The sequence below is a fragment of the Hyperolius riggenbachi genome, chromosome 4, assembly GCF_040937935.1.
Source record: "Hyperolius riggenbachi isolate aHypRig1 chromosome 4, aHypRig1.pri, whole genome shotgun sequence".
Lineage (NCBI taxonomy): Eukaryota > Metazoa > Chordata > Amphibia > Anura > Hyperoliidae > Hyperolius > Hyperolius riggenbachi.
The window spans coordinates 156,497,688-156,525,661 of NC_090649.1; the positions used below are offsets into that span (position 1 = coordinate 156,497,688).

A 27,974-nucleotide genomic window follows, 5' to 3' on the forward strand; every position below is an offset into this window, starting at 1 on the left:
TTCAGTGAAATCTGTGTACATAATCTGTAGATCTAGAGACACAGGATGCATGCAGAAATATGGTGAAAGTAAAGTGAGTTGAATTCTAGAGCTTACCTGTATTCCAGTTAACCTACTTATCAGTAGGGGGGAGATCTGGGAAGTTTTACATATTGCTTTGGCAATCTCTGCAAAGTACTTATTGTTTTGATATGAAGTTTACACTGCAGGTAACATTGATTATGTATTTTTTAAACATATGTTCAGTTTTGAGATTGCAATTGTGTATTTTAAAATCAGTATTTTTCCAAATCAAAGAAACACATAGCCAAAGTAGAACATTTTAATTTATTTTATAGAAAAAGCTTTGAGACTCCACAATGCTTAAAATAAGCAGAATACGACAGTAAGTTGATCAAAAGATGATGTTGAGTGAAAATAATAAAATACTTTAAACTTTTCCTTTTAAAATATCACCAGTCCTGCAACACAGTGTTTAATATCCCAAGGTATAAACTTTCAGTACTTTTTAACATGAAGCTGTGCAATTAAAACCAATACTTCATTATTGTAAACCAAAGTTAATATTGAAACCAAGTAAACTGTTATGTTTATATTTTCATATCACTGAATAATGTTTCTGTTTTCACTCTATGATACAATTTTACAAAAAATACAGTAGCATTTATTTCATGTAATTCTTACAAGTTCAATTTACAATATAGTACAGTGTAATAAAATAACACATATAATGATTGATTAAAACAAGTGGTTACAGTTACATTTATGAAGTCATTGTTGCAAATTTGCAATTCACATTCCAAGAGAATATTAGGACAAGTCTGTCCAGACAGATTAGTTAGCTTAGTGCAGCCCCCATGGCTGACTACTGCTGCACCAGTACAGTAGAAAAATAGGGAGAATATGCTGCTAATCGGCATGCTGTTCTGGGTTTCCCATAAATTAGCTGGCATATTCTATACAGAAGTAAACAAACTTAAATAGAAAGAGTTTTGCATTGCTCTTTAGATAGGTGATTTAACAGCTGGATCTATATGGCTAGATTAGTGCTTAGGTCTTTAGAAAAATATTTTTTCTAAGCAAGTTTGTTTTAGATTGACATACGTCGTTCATTTTCCATATTCATATGTTAAAGAAGAACCCCAACTAAAAGTGTTTTGTGCAAGGGAGAGGAGTGAATAGTAAAGTAGCTATGTCGTAGGCACATCTCAATCTTACTACTTACAATTTAATTTAGATATGAAACTTGCCTAACATCTGTACCTGTGGTGGGTTTGGTAGCAAGCTAACTTTGTTTTTTCATAAGTCTCCTGACAAGTCATAGCTTCATGAAATCTGTTGCACGGTAGTGCAATAAAAAATTGCCCTTGAAGCAAGTCCTAACTGGTGTTAACTGACTTTCATGAGATCCAGTGTTTCAAATTTTCAGTGTTAGGGACATCCTATGTAGTTCTTCTAAAATGGATGGCAGTCTTGCCAGAGGACTGGCCCTTAAATAAACAATTTTATCACAGCTCTGTATTTAGGAAATTGGCAAGGGATGCACTACAAAATACTAATTAAAACAAAAATACCAATCAATAAAAGTTTGTTTTAAATTGACTGCCCTGCGCATTTGCTGATGTGCATACACCCATCTCTCAATATACTGCCATAAACTTCAGCCAGAGACAAAGTGGTTGATGTGGTCTGTCACATTGCACATTACTGATTACTGAATAAACCATCTAAAGTAAAACAATGTTTCTCCATTTTTTGGCTCGAAATAGTTTGCTTAGTGTTTGTATAAGCACTGGATATAAACAATCCTGCTTACTCATAGACATTGGCCAATTCACATCTATTTTTTTCCATGAAAAAGCATTAGTTGTAGTTGCCTGACAGTTCCCCATTTGTCCTATTTCATTAATGGGATCTTGTTATAAAACTATTTTGTCGGTCAAACTGCTAGTAGAAAAGTGGATCAAGCAGTCCACATCGAAAGCTGCGCATACATCCCTGTGGTGCCATACACATGCATCCTCCATCCCAGTTGTGTGACATCTGAACATATATTTCTGATTTCTAAAGTTCATGGCACTTCAGTGCAGAATTTCTGAAACAACACTTCTGTGCCCTTTGTAAGGAGCTGCCTGTCTGTAAAATGCGCCATTTTGCTGAGGGACTTTTGGAAACAAAGTGACAGGGGCAGGTACTATATATTGGAATTGCTCTCAGAGAGTGCACCCTCCACACACATACACACCACCACACCAAATGAGAAGAATTGAACTGTTGTTAATTTGAGCACTACCGTAGACTTAATACGTATTTGCAAGTACAGTATATGTTATTTTCCAGCACCAGGTGTATCGTTACTGCAGTACATCAATTGGACAGTGGTGTTTGAATTTTTCATAGCTGAACACAAGCAGCCAATGAATGCACTATAGCTGATAGTTGATACACCTGCAACTGAAGACAGTAGACGGTGAGCATTCGCATAGGCTTCATTCACATCTAGAACGCGTGCAGGAGCCTTTCTCCTGCACGTGTTATGGCCTGCGGTGTATCGTCGGGATGTTGCGGTGTGATCAGCAGCGCTAGTTATTCATATTACCCTATGTGAAAACGTGGCAACAGATTATTAAAAGCTCACGGGTGCGTTAGACTGCAATGCACCAAAATGCAGCATTGGATGTGAAAGGTAAAATGAAAGTCTACGGACTGTGCTGCGGGCTGCAGAGCCCACACAGCACAGATCTCTAAAACACAGCCCGGTCCTTAAGTGGTTAGAGGCATATTTTTAGAGGATAAAGTAGAGGGAGTGTATAACTTATAGGTACGATTAGTATTCAGGAAATTAGGTGGGAGGGAGCAAAGAGTTAGGCATCAAAAAGGTCCTAACATTGGGGAGGAGGTTAGTATTAGTGGCATTAATGATTAATGATAAGAGGAGTTTAGGGTTGGGCATTAGGAAAGACTTCATGGTAAGAGGAGGTTAGGGTTAGGCATTAGGAAAAACTTAATGGTAAGAGGAGGTTAGGGTTAGGCATTAGGAAAGACTTAATGGTAAGAGGAGGTTAGGGTTAGGCATTAGGAAAGACTTAATGGTAAGAGGAGGTTAGGGTTAGGCATTAGGAAAGACTTAATGGTAAGAGGAGGTTAGGGTTAGGCATTAGGAAAGACTTAATGGTAAGAGGAGGTTAGGGTTAGGCATTAGGAAAAACTTAATGGTAAGAGGAGGTTAGGGTTAGGCATTAGGAAATATTTAATGGTAATAGGAGGTTAGGGTTAGGCATTAGGAAAGACTTAATGGTAAGAGGAGGTTAGGGTTGGGCATTAGGAAAGACTTCATGGTAAGAGGAGGTTAGGGTTAGGCATTAGGAAAGACTTAATGGTAAGCGGAGGTTAGGGTTAGGCATTTGGAAAGACTTCATGGTAAGAGGAGGTTAGGGTTAGGCATTAGGAAAGACTTCATGGTAAAAGGAGGTTAGGGTTAGGCATTAGGAAAAACTTAATGGTAAGAGGAGGTTAGGGTTAGGCATTAGGAAAAAGTTAATGGTAAGAGGAGGTTAGGGTTAGGCATTAGGAAAAAGTTAATGGTAAGAGTAGGTTAGGGTTAGGCATTAGGAAGGGGATTACATTAGGGTACATTATTACATTAGAGAGCCGCTGAAAATCCAGATGAAAGCACCATAGAGTTGCCAATAGTAGAATATTGGAAACTATTGGCCTCAGGTGGCACCAAGTTTAATCCGCTTTTTAAATAAATGTGTGCCACCCCCTACCCTGCCCCCAATCCTTGCATAAACAGTTTCAATGTAATTCTTCTTTATTTTGTATCTTTGCCATTTTTTTTATATTAGCACTGCTAGTGAATGTATTGAGCTCCTCCATGTGCTTGAATTTCTGTTGTACCCCACCCTATAACATTCCCCCGAACACTGCTGCAAGTATCTAAACCAGTCTCTATAATTTTCTCGTCACTGAGGACTGAATTCCACAGATTAAAGCCTGTAATCTTTCCAGAGAACGCTAGTGATTCATCAAAGCCTCCTCCTACACAGCAGCCATTTTTCTCTTGTCCAAGCTGGAATATGCCTTTATCAGGGATGACATGTCCTTGGGCCACTCCATCACTGTCAGCTTTTTTCTGTCCATTGATCCACAGTGTTGATTTGCCATCTTCATTGTTCCATGTACCACACGAGTGTGACCAGTCTCCGTGCTCTACTACATCAGCAGATATCTTGTTATTATCCCCGCCCACAACAAAGACAACGGACTGCTGGTTGAAGTATAGCTGGATTTCATAAGGGTTACGTTTGGTGCCATAAGAGAATACTATGGTTTTATCCAGGGCTTCTGTGACTTTAGTCCATACGCAGAAAGTCAATGCCTGAAGGGAGATTTCTGCAGGGTGCACACTTGCATAGATTTTTGGCGATCTCATTGGAAATAGGATTGCTACATCACAACCTGCAAAAACAAGAGATGACACATACTGTAATATTGGTCCACATACTGCGTTCTTACAATCAAGTATAGCAAATATTGGGAAAGTGGCCATTGGACTGTAATCTGCTCAGCCTGCCAATAGCAAGTTGCATCTGCCAATTGTTGTATCAAGTCAAAGAAATTGTTGCTAAAATACAACTATTTTCTGTGTAGGATCTTACAGGGCTCACTTTTTAGTCCAAACTGATCACAGAGTGGAGCAATAATTATTTGTAAAGACAACTTCTCTCTTAAAGAGAAACCATAATGACATACAGTGTGTAATAAATTATTCAGGAAACTCATTTTTTTGAGCAGGCTTTTCTCATACAAACACGTTGTTCAGCTGTCTGCCAAGCACATGTTCTACACATTGGAGAAGGCATGTGGAGGATGAGCAGGAGCCAATTGTCAATGTTTGAAACTATGTGCAACAATAACAATCAGGTCTAGTTTTCCAGCATGCCTGATTAACAATGAGCAGTCTGCAGGTGTCAGGGGTTATCTGTTCACACTTGGAAAAGGTACCCAAAATCATCACACATTATAGTTTCAGATGACATTTCGGTTTGTATCACACAGATAATTATTTTGTTGGTAACTCATTTTAACAGAGAAATTAGCATCATGCAGCTGAACTCAAGCTATGTGCACACTTTGCAAATATTTATGAGTGGTAGTTTAGAAAGGAGCCATGAACAGTCAGGAGCCAAGCAGTGTGTAGTGCTGTATGAAGAGGGGAGGGGGCATGCACAGGAAAGGCAGCCTGATGCAGGAACTTCAAATCATGGTTCTACAGTAGCTATTTGGGAAGCCAGAGGCAGAGGGAGACACCTGTGCACACTTTGCAGTCTGGTACACAGTGTGACCACATGACTGATGTTACTGCTGTATTTTTCTCTCCCGCAGCTGGCAGGCTTCCCCTCTTGGGAGCTTGCTGCCAGAACTATGTCTCCTCCCTTCTGGCCATGCCATCTCCCTTGGTTAATCCCGATGGGAGGTAGTTTGTAGCCTTGAGCCTCTAGTATTCTGAGAGGGGCAGCTCAGCCACACATTATGCCCTCCCAAAAAGCAATGCTGCTGTGATGAAGAGAGGGAAAACAAAACAGTAGGGTGGGTCTAGTGACCAAAACTGCTGCAAAATTAGGGTATTTACTACCAGGTTTCGAACTCATTTTATTTAAGTGCAGGGAAATTGAGGCACTGTTTGTGGGGGTGCAAATACAATACAAAATGGATGTATAGCATAGGGGATAGAGTGTAGGCGCCTCTAATACCTAGTAGTAACACCTAGTATTAGAGGCGCCTACACTCTATCCCCTACGCTATCAAGGCATTTTGTATTGGCCTGAGGAAGCGGGCCATGACCCATGAAACACATTGTCAGATTGCTTTTTGATTAAAAACTTTTTTTCCAGTTGAACTGGTGTCTATATCTTCTGGAGAGGTAAGCAATTTCCTCTCTTTTTTATTATATAATTTTTTTATTTGTATTTAAAAATACTAAAATAGAACACACATTGGGCGCCTCCATCCTACCCATTACCATGTGCCAAGAATGTAGCAAGTCTACAGCCACTGGAGTGCTGGATCATGTGGGGTGAACAAATTGTTCCTCTCCATACCCCACTTGCCGAAAGCAGCTTTGTCATACGCCACACCATCATCCCTCCTCACCTTAGCAACATAACATGTCACGTGACTGTAGCCTGTCACTGTGTCTGTACAGGTCTCAGCCATGAGTCCCAATCGCTATGGGCAACAGTCATTGTGCATGTGCATGCACCTTCAAACTCTATTCCAGGGGTAAATAAGAAACACAGAGAGCCCAATATAGTGTAGTATGTATTGGAAACCGTGGATAAATGTAAGTGTGAGATGAATATACTCACAAACAAGGGTTACCTCTTAGGCAACCACTGTAGATGCAGGTGAGGAGATTAGACCTGTCCTCACTCAGGATTAAGATGTCGCTCTCTGTAGATCAGGAAAGTAGGGGTAGGTCACCTCTCCACCAGGGGTGGACACAGTATTATCGTAAGAGAACAGAGGCGCCAGCAGGATAAAAGGTAATACAAATTTTAAAATTTGCTGGGAGGCAGTGGTGGACTTACCTCCGGAAAGCAGACTCAAAATACTGTCTGAATTAAACAAATAAATGTATTATTGTTACCCCAAAATATGCAACGCGTTTCGCAGGCACAGCACGCTTCATCAGGCAATAAGATAGGGGACAAACAGTAGCTCGTCAGTAGCATGAGTAGCGCCTCTGGGATTCTATTCTATTCCAGGTGTGTAACTTTCCCCCACCCTCACCATGCCTGTGTGGGATAATTAAAAAAAGAAAACATGGTTCCCTTGTGTCTGCTGACTCTCAACCCCTTCCTCCCATGTGAGCAGCTCCTGAACTTTCTTCACTCTTCCCCAGGTTGCAGAGCAGCCTCAGCAGAGCTTCATACTTTGCCTCATTTCAGCCATGCGCTAGATCTTCCTTAATGCTCTATGTAGCTACCACGTTGCGGCTCCAGACACTTGTGAGGCATTGGGAACCACAAGGTGATGGGCTACACGGTGGCTACACAAAGGAATGAGGAGGACCTGTCCCACCTCCAAGACGAGGTAAAATATAAAGTTCCTGCCACTACTCTATGGGCCGCATTAACTCCCGCCCCCCCCCTGTGACACCCATGCTCTATTTTCACTGCCAGATAATGTAACAGTTTAAGAATTTAGATTGTTACGATGTAAAAGCCAGAGTGCAGGGGAACATTATTTTGTCTTTTGAATATCACTAGTGATGTAGACTGCAGGGGGTTATTCTAGGAAATATAACTGACTCATTTCCTTTAGACTGAGCCAGTGAGGCTTTGAATTATCCATGCCCATAGCAGCAAGAAATGAGGAATTCTCACTTAACCACTTTCTGAAAAGACACGACTTGTTCCATTTATTTGCTTGGATAAAACTTTGTGAATATTTTTGTTTTCTTGTTACATTTTTGGTCACTTTGTTCAGAAAAGCCAGGAACACTGTCTGAGATAGGCTATTTCATTTACAGGCTTTTGAGTTGATTATCAAGGGCACGCTAAAATTAAAAACAGTTCTGCAAAAGGCCAACAACTGTGTGATTAGAAACTCCCGTAAGAGGCTCTCTGGCTCTCCGCCAAGCTTTGTGGGAAATCAAAACCAGTTGCAGAAGTTTTTTTTCAAAGCCCTTTCTAGTGGCTCTGTAACATATAGACGTCTACATTGTCCTTGTATGTCATGCAGTCATGCAGTACAAAGTTGTATGTGTGCAGTGGCGTAACTATAATTCATGGGGCCCCCAGTGAAACTTTGATGCCCCCCCCCCCCCAATGTTCACACCCCTCCTCTTTCCTCCTCTTGTTGCCCTTAATGGCCTTTGGGCTCTTTTCTCAAGGGACGTAAAGCAAGTGTGGCTATCATGATCTTCACACCCATAACAAGTGCGGCCACTGAACACCTGACCTGAAGCATAGTCCTCTGTGTCAGAGTAAGAGAAGGTTAGTCGTTGGGGTCCCCCCACAGCTCCTGGCCCCCCTGTGTCCGCAGGAGCTGCTTTCCTCTAGTTACACCCCTGTATGTGTGTCTGTGTAGCAGTGTTCACTCTTGCAGCCATGGTCATACTTTTAATTAGGAGTTTGTACCTGTGATAAACTAGCCGCTCTGATTGATCTGCTGTCATTAAAGAGAACCCCGAGGTGGGGTTCTGACATTGCAATCCACATACAGAGGCTGGGTCTGCCTATACAGCCCAGCCTCTGTTGCTATCCAAATCCCCCCTAAGTTCCCCCTGCGTTCTGCAATCCCCCATAAATCACAGCCACACTGTGCGGGCTGTGTTTACCTCTTTACTGTCAGTCTCGGCGCTCCCCCCGTCTCCTGCATAGCTCCGGCCCCTGCCCGCGTCCCTTCCGTCCAATCAGCGGGGAGGAAAGGGACACGGGCGGGGACCGGAGCTATGCAGGAGGCGGGGGGATCGGCTGACTGACAGTAGAGAGATAAACACAGCCCGCTGTGACATGCTGTGTGTCGGCAGCGCGGCTGTGATTTATGGGTGATCGCAGAGCGCAGGGGGGGCTTAGGGGGGATAGAAATAGCAACAGAGGCTGGGCAGTATAAGCAGACCCAGCCTCTGTATGTGGATTGCAATGTCAGAACCCCACCTCGGGTTCTCTTTAAAGTGGACCTATATAGAGATCCAAATAGACAGTGTGCTAAAAATAAAAGAACTCAAGGTACACTTGCAGGACACTATCCCTAAGGGCAGTTTTATGCTACACACGATTTTGGTAGGGTGTGGAGGAATGCTTTAAAGGACCACCATAGCAAAACATTGAAAATTAAAAATGCAGCATGTGTATCCATAAGTATGAGATGTACCTTTATTCCTGAATACAATGCATTTTTTTTCTTATGTTGCTATCACAGTAGTCAGTAAAAATCTGACAGGTTTTGGACTCGTCCATTTCCTAACAGGGGATTCTCAAAGTTTCCTTTCTTTTTTTTAAAAGCACTTAGGTCTTGTTCACACTATGAGCGCGTTGAGATTTTTTTTAAGCGCTAACATTTTTTAAAAGCGCTTTAAAAGCTCTTTTGTAATAAATTTCAATGTGAGCGTTCTCACATGAGCATTGAGCTTTTTTACCAATTGCAAACGGCGGTCCTGCACCATTTTCTGAGCGTTTTTATATAGTTTCTTCCCGTAAAGCTCTTTTCTAAAAAAAAATAAAAAAAATAAATAAATAAAAGGAAATGCTGAGAAACCCCCATGAGGAGATGGACTAGTCCAAGACCAGTCAGATTTGTCATTACTGCGTACTGTAAGCAACATCAACTTTTTATTAATGTATGATGTATTTTACTTTGAGAGAAATATTCTGTTATAAATATGTATTTAAAATGTTACAATTCTTCATGATAGTGGTCCATTAAGTGTTTGTTTCTGCTTTGTGCAGACTTGTAAACCATTGAGGCATACTGTTATCATAATTTCCAGCAGTTTGTGAAAAAGGTTGTTGAGGCTGCAGACTGACTAAAGTTATAGGCAAGATTTTGTGGCATTAACTTACACAATGGCTTGTGTAGTAACTGCACAATGCCATACAGATGTGAAAAATAGGAAGCCTGTTGGGTTGAATCTCTTTAGAACCAAAATGATTACAATTTTGTCAAACTCAACTCTGAAAGTGAATGTTGCACCTCTTAGATCAGGGATTCCTAACATTTGTGCCACAGCATGTTTACATCTCAAAGCAGCTTCAGAAAGGAGTCTCTCTCCATGCTCCCAAAATCGCATAATAATTACTATAGGACTTTAAAAAAAACTGCCGGAGTCTGTATTAGTGGACCTATTTTTCATAATGTATGCTTTGGCAGCCATTTTTTCTAGCCCTGTAGTCACTATGGAAAATGGCCACAGGAGTCCCAGTCAAGGCGAGTAAGGAGGAGGAGGAGTGGAAAAACACAAGCTTAGCAGCCACCACTGTGCCAACTGTAGTTTAAAGTGGTCTGAAAGCCAGCATTTCTACTTTGCTCTAAAAGATTCCTCACAGCTTTAAAGCTACTATCCCAGTAAAAAAAAAATTGTAGCAAAACAACACTGAAATGGCTAAACAAAACACTTTGTCCTATTATTCAGCTTCAAATCCGCATTCAAACTGGAGATAACGGTATCTTTGTTTACATTCCAATGTTGATACATTGTGTGTAGCAAGTAAAAACACTTTCTGAGAAGTTGTCTCTGCTTCAGGCACACACACAGGTCATAACAACTCATTAGAAGAGTTTAATATATAATAAAAAGCAGTTAAAATAAAATGCAATGGCAGCTTTATGGGCAAGAAAAACTACACTTTGGAAACTTGTAATTTGTAAATATTACTTGTGCACAAAAGCAAATATACTGTATGAATAATAACAAGTAGAAAAACACATTTTTATCTAATGTTATGCCAGAGTTTCAGACCACTTTAAACACCTGTTTGTCAGCAGCAACTGTAGCAGTAGCAGTAACAGCCAATGATTAGCAGCCACCACTGTGCCAGCAGTACTAGCAGCCACTATTGAGCAGACACCACTATGCCAGCAGCAGTAACAGCCACTGATTGCCAGCCACCACTATGCCAGCAGCAGTAAAAGCCACTGAGTATCAGCCTCCACTGTCCCAGCAGCAGTAACAGCCACTAATTAGCAGCCACCACTATGCCAGCAGCAGTAACAGCCACTGATTAGCAGCCACCACCATGCCAGCAGCAGTAACAGCCACTGATTAGCAGCCACCACTGTGCTAGCAGCAGTAACAGCCACTGATTAGCAGCCACCATTGGCTGTGTCCCATCAGGAACTTTTTCCTGATGGTACACAGGCAATCCTGAAAACCTAAAAGAGGCTTTGTTTTGTGGGTTGAATTTACAGTTTTTTGGAAAACTTTTCTTACTCCCCTGTGTCCCCACACAGGAAGGCATTTTCTAACTTTGTTTCCCTGGAATGTTCATGGAACTTTAACGTGAACGCTGGTGGTCCTGGACACTGTAGATGAAGACAGCCATAAAAACTTGGTAAAGGTCCTAACTCTTATCACTTTACTGTCTTATCTGCTGTCTTGTGCCATGTCAGGACTGGAATTAAAGATGATAAGTTATCAATTAAGTTATCTACCATATTACCATGTATTTCATTTGTGCCTTGGATTGGACTGCATTTGTGCTTTGTGGATGCTTATACGCCATGAATAGTAGTATTGCAGAGACCATGTTCATTAATAATGAGGATTTTGGTGTTAGTAAGTATCTCTTGTGTTAATATTTTGGGTTTTTGCTTTCACAAAAGGATATAGTATACTTATTGAACTAAACATGCTGGTGTGTTTAAAATAACTTAAAATTAGGGCCTATTTAGTAGTTAGTAATACAATGCACATGCCTAATTCATTTTACACCATTTTTCAAATATGGGCTGGTTCAGACGGACGTTTGGAGGCGTTGCGTTTGCTGGCGTCGCGTTCAGCAGCGTTCGTGTGCGTTTGGATGCGGTCGCGTTTTTTCTTCCCCTAGGGGGACATTAGCCGTCGCGGTTAACCTCCCCTGGAAGCTACATGTAGCTTCCAGGGGCTCCTTGAACGTAAGGGAAAATCGGGACCCAAACGCCGCGTTTGTGTAAACGCGCTTGAAAGCTTGGTACAAATGCTCCCATTCACTTGAATGGGAGCGTTTAACACCAAGCCCTGAACGCTGGCTGTAAACGCTCTGCAAACGTCCGTCTGAACCAGCCCTATAGGCAAGTCAGCTCCAGTATCTGCAGTAGAAGAGGTCTGATTCAAAGACATGAGATAAAAAACTTGCAGCATGCAAATCTTTGATTTACTTGGATTCACACATATTTTCATGCATAATCCAACTGTAATATTATCACTCCGTGTGTGCGTGCGTGTGTCTATGTAACTATGACTTATGGTAGTTATGTGTACATTGCTAGAGTAATGTGAGTTATAATTTATATAATTATATAGCAATTTAATGAATATGCCCCAGTGAGCAGTACTGAATGATTTCTAAGTTAAATGCTGATCTTGGAGCTGTCTTCAGCACCACATACCACTTCTCACCTCAGTGTTTTAATATACCGATATATATATATTTTATTATGTTTAATACAATATGGGAGACAAGGGGGATAAAAACGTTTGGGAGGGAGGTTGAAGTAGGTTTTTCTCCTTTTTTTTTTAAATTACCGTAAAATAGTTTTGAAAAAAGATACAAAGGGTGCAGAAAGGGCGCACCATTGTGGGATGAGCTAAGGTATATGCCGTCTCACCTAGGTAGAGTCGGTAATAAGTGTCTTGGTCATCTGTTCTCATGTTTGCAGTGAAACATCACCTCCCAACTTCCTCAGAGTAAATCAGAGGAAAAAAACCTGGGACAAGAATAACGTGTGCAAAATGTTATGCATGATGAGTAGAGTGCAATGCAACACAGTTTGTTACATGCAATGCATTATGCTCTACTTTATTCATTATCTCTACACTTTACATGTTATTTTGATATCCGTAGTTTAGGGAATATACCCTGTTGTCAGGTGTGTGAGATATTTGCCTGGGAGTGCAGGGTCAACTGAATTATGTGATTGGCAAATCACATGATTTATAAGCCCCATGATTTATAAGCCCATACACATTCTAGATCTGTTGAGAATCCAGCGTGTGTACAGCAGCCTCTAAATAGTGTTGGGCGAACAGTGTTCGCCACTGTTCGGGTTCTGCAGAACATCACCCTGTTCGGGTGATGTTCGAGTTCGGCCGAACATCTGATGGTGTTCGGCCAAACTGTTCGGCCATATGGCCGAACTAAGAGCGCATGGCCGAACGTTCCCCTGTCATTGGCCGAACGGGTCACGTGTAGTGTTGGGCGAACATCTAGATGTTCGGGCCGAACATGGTCGCGATGTTCGGGTGTTCGAGCCGAACTCCGAACATAATGGAAGTCAATGGGGACCCGAACTTTCGTGCTTTGTAAAGCCTCCTTACATGCTACATACCCCAAATTTACAGGGTATGTGCACCTTGGGAGTGGGTACAAGAGGGGAAAAAAATTTAGCAAAAAGAGCTTATAGTTTTTGAGAAAATCGATTTTAAAGTTTCAAAGGGAAAACTGTCTTTTAAATGCGGGAAATGTCTGTTTTCTTTGCACAGGTAACATGCTTTTTGTCGGCATGCAGTCATAAATGTAATACAGATAAGAGGTTCCAGGAAAAGGGACCGGTAACGCTAACCCAGCAGCAGCACACGTGATGGAACAGGAGGAGGGCGGCGCAGGAGGAGAAGGCCACGCTTTGAGACACAACAACCCAGGCCTTGCATGAGGACAAGAAGCGTGCGGATAGCAATTTGCATTTTGTCGCCATGCAGTCATAAATGTAATACAGATGAGAGGTTCAATAAACAATAAACAGTAATTGGTGTTGTCCAGAATGCGCACAATGCGTGGGTCGCGTTCAATGCAGTCCTAGGCCGAAGAGGTCATAGCCTAGGGTCACAAAAACCTGTTTATTTGGGCAATTTCAATGGTGGCGAGTCTGACGTACATAAATCGCAGCAATGGCCGTTAGCAACGTCTGAATCTCAAGAAATGTCTCATGCAGGTAGAAGACATATTGTTAGACTTGGGCTCCAAAGATGGGTTCCCTACATCTCTGCAAACCAGAGTTACAGGGCTCCAAATTTGGTAAAATCCCCCATAGGCTTTCATTGGGCCTCCTATTTACAGTTCCAAAATCTCACATCTTTTCAAAGGGCAATTGCTCAGCAGTGGCAAATTTTCTAGCATTGTAGGGACCCTTAGGGGGAACATGACTGGTGAGTTTCGGGCCCCTAGGCCAAAGAGGTCATAGCCTAGGGTCACAAAAACCTGTTTATTTGGGCAATTTCAATGGTAGTTATGCTGACGTACATAAATCTCAGCTATGGCCGTTAGCAACGTCTGAATTTCACGAAATGTCTCATGCAGGTAGAAGACATATTGTTAGACTTGGATTCCAAAGATGGGGTCCCTACATCTCTGCAAACCAGAGTTACAGGGGTCCAAAATTGGTAAAATACCCCATAGACTTTCATTGCCTCCCTATTTCACTTTCCAAAATCTCACATCTTTTCAAAGGGCAATGGCTCAGCAGTACCAAATTTTCTAGCATTGTAGGGACCCTTAGGGGGAACATGACTGGGGAGTTTCGGGCCCCTAGGCCAAAGAGGTCATAGCCTAGGGTCACAAAAACCTGTTTATTTGGGCAATTTCAATGGTAGTTATGCTGACGTACATAAATCTCAGCTATGGCCGTTAGCAACGTCTGAAATTCACGAAATGTCTCATGCAGGTAGAAGACATATTGTTAGACTTGGATTCCAAAGATGGGGTCCCTACATCTCTGCAAACCAGAGTTACAGGGCTCCAAAATTTTTAAAATCCCCCATAGGCTTCCATTGCCTCCCTATTTCACTTTCCAAAATCTCACATCTTTTCAAAGGGCAATTGCTCAGCAGTGGCAAATTTTCTAGCATTGTAGGGACCCTTAGGGGGAACATGACTGGTGAGTTTCGGGCCCCTAGGCCAAAGAGGTCATAGCCTAGGGTCACAAAAACCTGTTTATTTGGGCTATTTCAATGGTAGTGATGGTGACGTACATAAATCTCAGCTATGGCCGATAGCAACGTCTGAATTTCACGAAATGTCTCATGCAGGTAGAAGACATATTGTTAGACTTGGATTCCAAAGATGGGGTCCCTACATCTCTGCAAACCAGAGTTACAGGGGTCCAAAATTGGTAAAATCCCCCATAGACTTTCATTGCCTCCCTATTTCACTTTCCAAAATCTCACATCTTTTCAAAGGGCAATGGCTCAGCAGTACCAAATTTTCTAGCATTGTAGGGACCCTTAGGGGGATCATGACTGGTGAGTTTTGCCACTGCTGAGCCATTGCCCTTTGAAATGGTGTGAGATTTTGGAACGGTAAATAGTAGGCCCAATGAAAGCCTATGGGGGATTTTACCAATTTTGGAGCCCTGTAACTCTGGTTTGCAGAGATGTAGGGACCCCATCTTTGGAATCCAAGTCTAACAATATGTCTTCTACCTGCATGAGACATTTCGTGAAATTCAGACGTTGCTAACGGCCATGGCTGAGATTTATGTACGTCACCATCACTACCATTGAAATAGCCCAAATAAACAGGTTTTTGTGACCCTAGGCTATGACCTCTTTGGCCTAGGGGCCCGAAACTCCCCAGTCATGTTCCCCCTAAGGGTCCCTACAATGCTAGAAAATTTGGTACTGCTGAGCCATTGCCCTTTGAAAAGATGTGAGATTTTGGAAAGTGAAATAGGGAGGCAATGAAAGTCTATGGGGTATTTTACCAATTTTGGACCCCTGTAACTCTGGTTTGCAGCGATGTAGGGACCCCATCTTTGGAATCCAAGTCTAACAATATGTCTTCTACCTGCATGAGACATTTCGTGAAATTCAGACGTTGCTAACGGCCATGGCTGAGATTTATGTACGTCACCATCACTACCATTGAAATAGCCCAAATAAACAGGTTTTTGTGACCCTAGGCTATGACCTCTTTGGCCTAGGGGCCCGAAACTCACCAGTCATGTTCCCCCTAAGGGTCCCTACAATGCTAGAAAATTTGGTACTGCTGAGCCATTGCCCTTTGAAAAGATGTGAGATTTTGGAAAGTGAAATAGGGAGGCAATGGAAGCCTATGGGGGATTTTACCAAATTTGGAGCCCTGTAACTCTGGTTTGCAGAGATGTAGGGAACCCATCTTTGGAGCCCAAGTCTAACAATATGTCTTCTACCTGCATGAGACATTTCTTGAGATTCAGACGTTGCTAACGGCCATTGCTGCGATTTATGTACGTCAGACTCGCCACCATTGAAATTGCCCAAATAAACAGGTTTTTGTGACCCTAGGCTATGACCTCTTCGGCCTAGGACTGCATTGAACGCGACCCACGCATTGTGCGCATTCTGGACAACACCAATTACTGTTTATTGTTTATTGAACCTCTCATCTGTATTACATTTATGACTGCATGGCGACAAAATGCAAATTGCTATCCGCACGCTTCTTGTCCTCATGCAAGGCCTGGGTTGTTGTGTCTCAAAGCGTGGCCTTCTCCTCCTGCGCCGCCCTCCTCCTGTTCCGTCACGTGTGCTGCTGCTGGGTTAGCGTTACCGGTCCCTTTTCCTGGAACTTCTTATCTGTATTACATTTATGACTGCATGCCGACAAAAAGCATGTTACCTGTGCAAAGAAAACAGACATTTCCCGCATTTAAAAGACAGTTTTCCCTTTGAAACTTTAAAATCGATTTTCTCAAAAACTATAAGCTCTTTTTGCTAAATTTTTTCCCCTCTTGTACCCACTCCCAAGGTGCACATACCCTGTAAATTTGGGGTATGTAGCATGTAAGGAGGCTTTACAAAGCACGAAAGTTCGGGTCCCCATTGACTTCCATTATGTTCGGAGTTCGGCTCGAACACCCGAACATCGCGGCCATGTTCGGCCTGTTCGGCCCGAACCCGAACATCTAGATGTTCGCCCAACACTACCTCTAAACCCTCTTGGCTAGCAATGGATCACTCAGCCAACTGACGACCAAGAGCATTGTTCTCTCCACTCACCCCCCCCCCCCCCATGTGATGTCACGCCTGCACCGCTCTGCTGCTCACATAGGAACAGAACGCGTTGTTAGCCAGCCTGTCTGCCTCGACTCAGCCTCGTTGCCCGAGGGATTGCAATCTCTCACATGCCTTATATGTGTGTAAGAGGCTTAACAGTGGCCAGCACTTATCATTGGCCAGGTTTCATAATTGAATCCGTCCCCTGCTGTTACATTATCCGTACACTACAGTTAACAAGTTGCCTGTTCTGATTTCTGTTTCAATAAGGTACTTTGACCCTATCCCATATACTGGGTTTAATAGGCTCACAAAACTCATTAGCATAACTCTGCTTAGTGCCAATAACATCTCTAAACACTGAATGGTTATAGACTGCTCCTCGCTCAATTTTGTAATATAAATATGAACATAGTCAAAGACAAGCTTTTTTTGCTAACATGATCAGGGCACTATGTGAAGCAGTTACATTGCATTAATAAACAGAGTCTTCAGGTTGTTTTAAAGGATGCCTGAAGTGAAAATTGTACACAAACTTAGATACAGATCCTCAGTAGTAGGAAGCCTCTGGATAGTCCTCCTGGTTGTTGCTATTCCAGCGCTGGGTCTCTTTAAGCAAATCCAACAAGAGTTAGCTGAATATGTTTCTTGTGATTGCATTCCCACCATGTATAAGCTTATCTATACCGGACATGCATGAGTAAGGTCCGCACATGCCCAGTAGAATGAAGCCAATTTTCCACAGCTTTTTTTCTTCTGTGTACAAGCACTTCATTCTACTGGGCACACGGGGACCTTACTTGCGTATGCCTAGTATAGTCATATATAAGCTTGTACATTCATGGTAGCATGATCACAAGAAGATGAGGGTCCTAAGCAGCAAAGGAGGCCCAGAAGATGATCTGGAAAGCCTCTGGACCATTATGAGGCTTCCCACTACTTCCTACTACTGATCATGGGCGTAGCAATCACCCCTGTGGCCCCTGCCATTGCAAGAGGGCCCAGAGGATTAGGGGGCCTCTCCTCCTCCCTCTCCCCAAGTGCAAGTGCAGCTAATTGGCAAAGAAACCTCTCCATTTGCTCATAAAAATCATGTACAGGAGCGTGTATATTTTTTTCCTGCTTCCAGATGCTGCCAATCGCCTTCTCCCGGTCATGTGACTTGAATGGGGTTCAGGACCAAGGGTGCCTATGCTATCATTTTTGCAGGAGGGCCCTAGTAAGTCTAGTTACGCCCCTGCTACTGATGTATGTATCCTGATTTTAACTCCTTCCTTGTCACATCTTTGCTTTGAGGACACTTAAATGTAACTTAAATACACTTAAAACTTCTAACCTCAATAGTGTCTGTTAAGAGCCAGTTCAATCAAACGTTCAAGCTTCAGATAGAGTGGGCAAGAATTCTAGGGCTTGTGCTGCTATTTGTGTTGTCTTTGGGAAGAATTGTCCCATTTCCAGCACCAGTAATGTGTAGATCAACACAGGAAGAGCACAAAAGATATCAACTATGATCCAATTAACTTTTCTCCTCCGTTTTTTCACAGGAGATGTTTTCTAATCTTATTTACAGAAGACTTTTTTCATCACTTAGCTGGTGAAAAGCGCTAAAAGGTAGTTAAAGTGGAACTTTTTTTTTACATCCTATTCAGTGTGGTATAGATAAAGCGCCTCATGCAGTATGGGAGGAATCATGTTTACTACTGGCATGCAGAGCTAGAGGGTTTTTTTTATTCCCTTAGTTGAAGACACACCCCTTTATTCTTATGTAGATACCAAAGTTTTTCCAGATTGCTCAGGGCCCTGTTTCTCACAGAAAATTGCTGTAAAATCACTGCTATTTTGCCGCAATTCTGTTCGCATTTCTCGTTCAGGGAGCGATCCTCGTTCCTCAAATGAGAATTGCAATTGTGGCAACATTTTGCCATGATTTTCATTATGAAACAGACTGAGATATCAGGGCTTTCATTTCAATACTATTCAATACACTATTTCAATACTGAAATATCAGTATTATACAAATCAGGAAGTACTACATGTGATGTCATCAGGGCCGGATTTGTAGTTTTTACCGCCCAAGGCCAATTATACCGTCTGTATGGTTGTTATCTCTGTGTGCCCCAATGAGAATTCTACTTACATAATTGGATGTCACAGACAATAACTATTTCAGTAATACGCGTATAAATTATAAGTTATATTTTCCTTAAGAACTTTTACATTATGTTTGCCATCTCATTAATGATGGACCCATTGTGCCACCATGTGAGTTAGGCTGAAGTGTACCTGCAGGATAGAGCTTACAGGTCTTGCAGGGACGACACAAGTACAGGACTGAGATTTCAAAGGTTAAAGCTGTCCTTGTAGATAGGGATGGCTGCATTGAACAGCTTTACTGTCCCTCACTGAGCCGCCCCTAAATTTCTGGTGCCCTAGGCCATGGCCTATGTGGCCTTGCCAGAAATCCGGCCCTGGATGTCATTACCCTCAATGCTCTGCACCCAGGGCTGAATTTTAATTAGGCCTAGGATTAAAGTCACTTAGTGGGAAGGATTTCACCTTTTCAACTGTATTACAATTGGCTGCAGGACTTTTTCCCTTCTGAGAACTTGGTTTTCTCTGACAAAACCTGCTATTAGCTTCACACTGGTGGTGAGTTCATTTCCACCTTACAGTTCCTCTTTAAGAAAAGTAATTGTAAACTTAAAGAGGAACTCCAGTGAAAATAATGTAATACAAAAAGTGCTTCAATTTTACAATACTTATGTACAAATTATTTAGTCAGTGTTTGACCATTGTAAAATCTTTTAAATCCATGATTTGCATTCTGACATTTATCACATGGTGACATTTTACTGCTGGCAGGTGATGTAGCTGTTACTTGCTTTTTTGGCAGTTGGAGACTCCTGTAAACAGCTATTTCCCACAATGCAACAAGGTTCCCAGACAGGAAACTGCCAGGAGTACCATGGTCCTCAGAGTTTCTTGTGGGAGGGGTTTCACCACAATATCTGCCATACAGAGCCCCCTGATGATCCATTTGTGAAAAGGAATAGATTTCTCATGTAAAAGGGGGTATCAGCTACTGATTAGGATCAAGTTCAATTGTTCACGGTTTCTCTTTAAGACAATTTGGGGCAATCTGCTTTGGTACCCAAAACATACATGAATATATATTTTCCTCCATAATAGAGAAGATAACTTCCACATTTATTAAAACAAGGTGCCATAAACATAACTGCACAGGGCAAGTACTTATTTTCAACACCTAAACTAATTAATTAACTGGCAGCAAACTTTGACATTCCTGTCTACATGTATTGTTTAGAAAAGCAGTATGGAATGACTATTTTTTATCCTTGCTCACACAGTCTGCTGGTAACTCCTTCACTCACCCTCTACTTATTAAGTTATTGGCTGACTTAATTCTAACTGTGCCAGATTAATAGTAATTTATTTTACTTTTTAAGCAATTCGTTTTACTTTCTACAGTAGAATCTCATAATAATAAACTCTGATATAGTCAACCTCTGGCTATAGTAAACACAGTCCCCAGGTCCTGACCATGAGACTTTATAAATATACAATGTATAACCAACCCTGATATAGTAAACTTCTGATATAGTAAACTACTTGGCCAGGTCCATTGGAGTTTACTATAAAGGGATTCTACTGTATTAGGTTTTTGATTCTGCCTTTTGGAGAGTTTTTCTTCACCACTTTCTGGTACTTGTGACATGAAGTGAAAATAACTTGTAACCAGGGCTGTTTTTAGGCATAGGCAAACCAGGCATTTGCCTGGGATGACACTATAGGAGGGTGCACCACAGAGCTGGTCTTAGCACGCTGTACTTTGTGGATTTCTTATAGCCAACTGCTAGTTTCATTAAAAGAGAAATGGGTGATAATTTGAACATCTAAATGGGCACTGCTGTGTCAATTGTTGCTACTCTGATTGCATTTCCAGGACAATATTCTAATCTGTAAAGGCCCAGGCTGTACATAAACAGTATAATGTTTTCAAAGTGGATAAACACCCCTCAAAAAGGATTTGTTAAATGGGTTCAATGCGTTTGGGCCAATGAGATGTATATGGCCTGGTTATAATTTTTCTATTTTATGCAAACATATTTTAAGAAACAACATTATTAATATGTAAACTATCAATTTATCTTATAAGTGCCAGCAAAACTGCTGATGTAGGTTATGATGATCCTATTCACTAGACTGGGATAGAGAGATAAAGCATGCCTGCTTTCAACCCTTCATCATATTGCTAAATACACTTAACTACTTCTTCATGTGGCCCAGTTAACAGTGGTTTCCTCATTTTCTCTCACCAGTAAATGTGATCCTAAATAATAATCCTCAAGTGCCGCCTTGTCCCTGTGTCCGTGCGTTTGTGCATGTGCAGCACAGACAGCCGTTGGGGCAGGAGGAGGATGGGGCCAGGGGTCCGGTTGGGCGTGTGCTTTCTCAGCCTTTGAGAAAGTTTCTTGTATTATCTTATGTGCCAGAGAACAGTAAGTGAAAAGAGATTTCTCCAAAATGGACACAGAAAGCAAGAAGTTCTAAACTTTCCCATCTCTACCTGAAACTAAAAAATAGTTTTTCCTTGAGACCCACTATCCTTTTTTTTCAGCTTCATCATAAAGAGCATTTTGGATAATGTCCTTTTTTAATTTTATGCAATAGTTCACATTTTTACCACTGAACATTTTGGTTGTGGTTTATAGCAGATACTAAAACTACAGTATAAACCAGTTGGTGTGGTGTACACATTAAAGGGAACCAGAGGTGAAATGAATATGCAAGCTAACATGCTTATTTCCTTTCCTAAATAATGCACATTGCCTGGCAGTCCTGCTGATCCTCTTCCTCTAATACTTTAAGCTATAGACCCTGAACAAGCATGTAGATCAGATGTCTTTGACAAATCTGACAAGATTAGCTACATGCATTTTGAGTGTGTGACTTAGACTCTGCTGACCAGAAAGATCAGTAGGACTGCCAGGCAACTAGTATTGTTTAAAAGGGAATAAATATGGCAGCTTCCATTGGCCTCACACCTCGGGTTCCTTTTAATATAGTCTTAACACTTTTCCCAAAACACTTTACAGGAAGCATTTACTGTACCACAAAGGACTCATAATCTCCTTTCAATATTCTATTCTACAGCCAAACAATGTATAATCCAAACAACTAACAATAGAGTCAGCAAAAAGAAAAAAAAAGTGTAGAACACATTTGGAGATGTTTGGATTATGGACTTTTTCCAGTTTACCCTGAGAGTATTTACCTATTCATAATAGAATTTGATCTACCACATCCTACAATTTTTTTTCTGTAAGCATTATGCATCATCCAGACCACATGTTTGTAAAATCTCCCGAAAGGCGTATTTTTGTTTATACGTAGGGCACTTAGGACTCAGATTTCTCCTTGACAGAAAGAAGATCAGGGTTAAATAAGACTTTTTATATTCTCTAGACTTTAAAGAGTCGAAGACAAAGCATGCTTAATCAAAGTGACATGTATGTATGGGTTTACCACAATGAATGACAAGTAGAATAATTGCCAAACTCATGGCTTTATCTCCAACGTAATGGAGTAAATGCTACAGAATGTCTTGTACTTCCTGAAAGTAAACCTAATTAACATGCATTTCATACAGCTGCACCAATCCAAAGTTTCAGTGCCAAGGATTTAAAAAAATCAACTTAATAGCCAAAGTAAGCAAGACTTTCAAATATAACTTAAGCGGAAGGTTGTTTGGGGTTAACATGAAGCTTTTTTCAAGTAGAAACAAACAAAAAATAAAAAACAACAGAAATTGTTTTGTTTTGGATGGAATTATCAGTGTTTGGTCCAGCAAGTTATATATTGTAATCCATGATGGCTCTGATGAGAAAATACTTTGTCTGTGTATATAATTAGTGTGGAGACTTCATTACTGGATTGGTGATGTGTTTATGACACTGATAATCCGCAAGGAGACTGAAAACAGTGTTTTCAGTTTCCTGAGAGCCAGGACCATCACTGGATACCAGAGAAAACAGGACAGACATGCACCGCTGATGGTAATCCAGGGACAAGGTGTGATCTGAGCATAATATATACTGGTTTCTTAATTGCTAATTAGGTATCACCATAGAATAGAATAGACCATGGCTATTGAATTTAGAGAACTGCTTGATGCAACAGAGATGCAACAAACCAGATATTCAATAAGTTACACCAAGTTTTCAGGGGGACTAACACTTCTACATCAAGAAGGTTAAACCCTCCTGTAAGTTCATTGGTGGAATCTCTGTCGCACCAAATAGTGGTAAACTGCATAGCTTTATTTGTGGTCCAGAGCATAGTGTCATCTAACCATTTACTAAGGTTAGCATGTGCTTTTTTCACTTTCCTTGTCATTGGGTTACTCAGGACTACACCCTTATTCTACGTTTCTTTATCCTGTATTTCCAACAACAGTCTACTGGCATAGGAAATGTGAACATGCTGCTTTGTCTGTGTGGAATACCTGTTAAGCCTGGTACACACTTTCAATTTTGATTGGCAAATGACTGACCAGTTTTACCACTGCATTGTAGTATGAGAGCCAACAGATTATGAATACTATGAACAGATTGCATAGGTAAGCTCTCAAACTACATAGAACTGGTAAACTTGTCAAATCATTGGCCAATCAAAATTGGATGTACTGTGGCTGTAGAGTGACCAATCTTCTACTCAATCAGATCCCCTAAGAGTGCTAGCTTGATTGGTAAACGTTGCATGATTGTTAATTTAATTGAATGATGAGCTTGGGATCAGTTTAGCTTTCTGGACTTTCTGGATCTGGACAACAGTAGTTCTATAATAATGCTCTGTAAAAAAAATTCTAACCACACCTCATCCATAGTGGCTACACCAGAAATGAAGATGTCAGTGAGATGTTATATCTTGCAGAGGTTTAGATGGCTATCTTGGAATAGTGCTCCAGCTCTGTCAAGCCTCTTCCTGCAAAAGACTATTTACTGAAGTGGACTGAGGCTTAACCATAACATTCAGCAACAACTGCATTTTCATATTTAGGGGGAAATAGCCTAAAATCTGTAATTTGGTGGACTTCTCCATTCTGTTTGAGCAAATAAGGTACATTTTTTCAAGCACTAGAATTGGAGATGGAGGAGTTTCTGTAGGTTTTATGGAGGAGCTATCATGATAAGGACCTCCCCAAAGCAGGCTGCAAGGAGAGGTGCCACTGGCTGCTGAACACTTTGAAAAACGGTTCTAGCATTGGTTCTGTAATGCCACATGGGTGTGTAACTGACAAAGTAGACAGACAACATATGCATGCACACACTAAGGGCCCTTTTACACTTAATCAGTTGCTCTCAGTTTTAACGGAAAGAAAACTGATTTTCAAAGTAATGCCCATGTTTTCCTATGGCACTTTCACACTTAATGTGTTTTAACTGAAATCTTCTTCACAATGCACTGCTATGGAAAAAACGCATACCAACGCGCACTAACGCATACTAACGCACACCAACTGATTAAGTGTAAATGGGGCCTAAGTGTATTTAGTGGATTGACAGAAGTTCAGTTTTGAATTGTCAGAATGCATGACACAGCAGAACATTTTGCAGACGTCATATCAGCCAAATAACTTATCCTAGCTTGTCACTACTCCAGCCATTTAAGGGGAGAAACATTGTTAACATAATTTTCCTTTCACAAAATCAGTTACTATCATTAAGATTTCATTAAGGGACATTAGATGGCATGTTGCCCTGGATGTTGCCTTCTGTAGATTGGAAAGCAGAGTCTAAGGCCATCTGCACTAGACTTGATTAGTCTCCAGCTGGACCTCAGCTCTATGGCTGATGATGAGATGATGTCACTGAGGTTACTGTGCTCTTCCAGCAACAAAGGAGCACAACACATTAACAAGGAGACTACTCATTCCTTTCCATATGCCTTTACACTGTAGTAGGATTTTACTCCATCTCTCACTCAGAACTGGAAGATCCCTGGCAGAATGCTAGCTTGCATTATAAAGGATGTGAAACACGTTTATGTGTTGTGTACACTTCAACTTGAAGTCTGAAAGTTGTATAGCATTATGATATTACAGTTTCTGGTAAACTGAGTACCTCTGCTTGTTAAATCTGATAAACACCAATCTTAATGAAGCACAACGTTGTTACAGCAGTTATTACAGCTGGATTTCTGAGTTAAAGGACCTCCACGTTAGGATTTTTTTTGTCCTTTTTTGAAGAGGCACCATAGTGACATATAGGAGAATGCAGTGCATTATTTAGGATACCCACTTTCATAGTAATGTTTAGATTTTCAGCATCAGAAAAACTTTTTTTTATGAGGGGCAAAGAGTGACTACATTTATACAGTATATGGATATTATAAAATAAGCGATTATTTTGTTATTTTCACTACAGTTCTTCTTTAACCACTTGATGACCCACCCTTTACCCCCCCTTCAAGGACCAGCATGGTTATTAGTGATCTGTGCTGGGTGGGCTCTACAGCCCCCAGCACAGATCAGGGTGCAGGCAGAGAGATCAGATTGCCCCCCCTTTTTCCCCCCTATGGGGATGATGTGCAGGAGGGGTCTGATCTCTGCTGCCTGCGTGTGGCTGGCGGGGGGGGCACCTCAAAGCCCCCCTCCGCGGCGAAATTCCCCCCTCCCTCTCCTACCTGTCCCCTACCCGGTGATCCGGGCTGCACAGGACGCTATCCGTCCTGTGCAGCCAGTGACAGGTCGTCCCCTGTCACATGGCGGCGATCCCCGGCCGCTGATTGGCCGGGGATCGCCGATCTGCCTTACGGCACTGCTGCGCAGCAGCGCCGTACAAATGTAAACAAAGCGGATTATTTCCGCTTGTGTTTACATTTAGCCTGCGAGCCGCCATCGGCGGCCCGCAGGCTATTCACGGAGCCCCCCGCCGTGATTTGACAGGAAGCAGCCGCTCGCGCGAGCGGCTGCTTCCTGATTAATCAGCCTGCAGCTGGCGACGCAGTACTGCGTCGCTGGTCCTGCAGCTGCCACTTTGCCGACGCACGGTATAAGCGTGCGGTCTGCAAGTGGTTAAATAAAATAAAATATATCCATGCACATTTTGCTTACTTCAGGTTATCCCTCTGACTCTCATTATAGATAATACACATGCTAATTGGTCACATTGCTTTATATGCACAATAGCAATAATAGCATTCCTGAGTGGTGTTTATCAGATTTTGTATGCCTACAATGTAATGAAATGCAGGTACATTGCATGTCATGAAATCTTTTATATCCATGTGGATGGTTTATGTTTTGTGAGTATTCTATTTAACTCCAAGGCTGTTAACAATAAGTATCTGGAATACGCTCCCCTTCTGAAATATTACTCAGCATTTTTAACTGTCCACAGAGAAGGCTCTGCTAGATCTGAGCGTTTGCCCCTCCCCCTTCTTTGGTGCTCATTTTAATAATAGGACAATGCATATCAGTTAACACAGACTGGATACAGTCTAATTCTAGCTGCCATACATCTGAGTTCAAGGCACACATGTTAAAGTCTCAGGATACTGGACAGCTCAGCACATCTGGAGAGGATCACATATCATTTCCCATTTGTATGGACAATGTTTCTAGCTGAAATTATTTATGGCAAAGGTCGCCTTGACCTCCTCTTGTTACTTATCACAGGTAAAGGGCCGTGTGCAATAAGACGTACATAGGCTTGCATCACTTTTTCAGCATGACATTTAGAAACCGTTACTTTTCTAGCAATGAATACTGCCTAATACTATTCTATTTACCTGAAGGCAGCTGTCGTTTTCTGATCCAGTCTTCTGCTCTCTGGAAAAACTCAATTAAGAGGTCTAATTTTTGTGTTTTATCAGCATCATCGCTCCCTTTGTCTAAACAGTCTGATTTATTTTCCTCTGCTTCTTCTCTTTTCTCCAAGAGATTTTCAATGCGTTGAAGTCTGTTAGCTATATCCAAGCTCAAAGCAACCGATTTCTGCTGATTTTTGGAGTTATCAGCCTGACACTTTGAATCCAGCAGGCTAGTAAGATTTGTGGCAACACTGTTGAGGCAGTCACTGCACGATTCTGTTTCCTTATCTTCCAGCAGCTGAACCTGTGTCCTCACAATCTCTAGTTCCATCTTCATGTCTTCAGCATACTGAATCAGCATATTCTGCCTCATGTGAGAGTTCTCCAGCGTAGTCATCACTTTGTCCCACCTTGAAAAGTCTTTTATTTTGCAGTCTGGTAAAGTGACTGTAGTAAAAAAAAAGTACAAGTTAATTGTGTTCAGTTGGCTGATTTTCTTTTTCATCATCGATACTAAAACTTTACTACAGAGCTTAAAATTTCAATCATTACAGCAAATATATATTTTTATTTCACATACAAGACCTTTAGTATGACAGTAATACATGTAGTTTTGAAAAAAAAATGTAAAAGTTGTTTATAATGTTTTAAATAATCACACACACAAAAACTTGCCTTCTCCTGTCACCAATATCTGATTGTCCAGATGTTCCTCTTGTATGGCAATGGTCAGGGCAGAAGATAAGCAGAAAATGGCACAAACAATGATTGGTAGTGGCATCATGATGCTGCTGGAGTTAGCAGTGAAAAGATCTGTAACACTGAAGTTGCTGCCTTTTGTTCTGGTGATGCTCTCTATGATATAGCAGAGAGGGACTGTGTTAAGACTGAGGAGGAAGCCCCTTAAATGCTATAGGAGATCCAGGTGTGTTAAAACGAAACTGCAGTATTGCTCAGTCACTAGCAGTCTTGTGAGAAATATGATGTAATGTAATAAGAGTCATGCAAAGGGGTGTTATCAGTGGAGGTAGGGCAGTTACACAAGCTCTCCTTAATGGCCCATGTGGTGGGTGGATTCAGCCATGCAGTGAAAGAATGGGGAAAACTTGCATGGGGTACTATAAATCATTGGGGAATTGTGAATAGAAAACATCAGGGATTTTTTTTTCCACTCCATATGTGCTTTACAATTTCCTCTTGCTGCAAACGCTTCTGCTTAATGCATGTTGCTCAATGCTGGCGTATTTGTTGTCTTTTTGTAGTCGTTAAGGAAACACTAGAATCTCGTGCATTAAAGTTTGTGTAAATGTTTCAGTAACATATAATTTAATTTACATGTGTACCATAACTTCTGTTTAAAGATAATTAATACCAGGGATGTTGGAATACAGAACTTATGGATGGATGAATTGGTTGGGGTCCTTTTCTTCTCCTGTGTGATAGATTGTACTTATATATGTAA

General features: G+C 41.4%; 2 protein-coding genes across 3 annotated transcripts in view; one reads left to right on the forward strand and one right to left on the reverse strand.

The window, feature by feature from the left end:
• VEPH1 (ventricular zone expressed PH domain containing 1) overlaps window positions 1–27,974 on the forward strand; it is a 471,495-nt gene that overhangs the window by 53,747 nt on the left and 389,774 nt on the right. The window lies entirely within an intron of this gene.
• On the reverse strand, window positions 309–27,469 carry PTX3 (pentraxin 3). Its single transcript, XM_068280843.1, has 3 exons — window positions 27,188–27,469; window positions 26,492–26,959; window positions 309–4,461 (listed from the first exon to the last, which is right to left on the reverse strand). Exons 1-3 carry the CDS (start codon window positions 27,294–27,296, stop codon window positions 3,854–3,856), a joined length of 1,185 nt encoding a protein of 394 aa, XP_068136944.1. The 5' UTR covers window positions 27,297–27,469; the 3' UTR covers window positions 309–3,853.

Excerpts from the sequence above, each read along its gene's own strand:
- PTX3 (XM_068280843.1), bottom strand. The coding sequence starts at position 27,296 with ATGATGCCACTACCAATCATTGTTTGTGCCATTTTCTGCTTATCTTCT. Across the intron at positions 26,960-27,187 it reads GATATTGGTGACAGGAGAAG|TCACTTTACCAGACTGCAAA; the intron begins GCAAGTTTTTGT and ends TTTTTACTACAG. Across the intron at positions 4,462-26,491 it reads AAAACGACAGCTGCCTTCAG|GTTGTGATGTAGCAATCCTA; the intron begins GTAAATAGAATA and ends TTGTTTTTGCAG.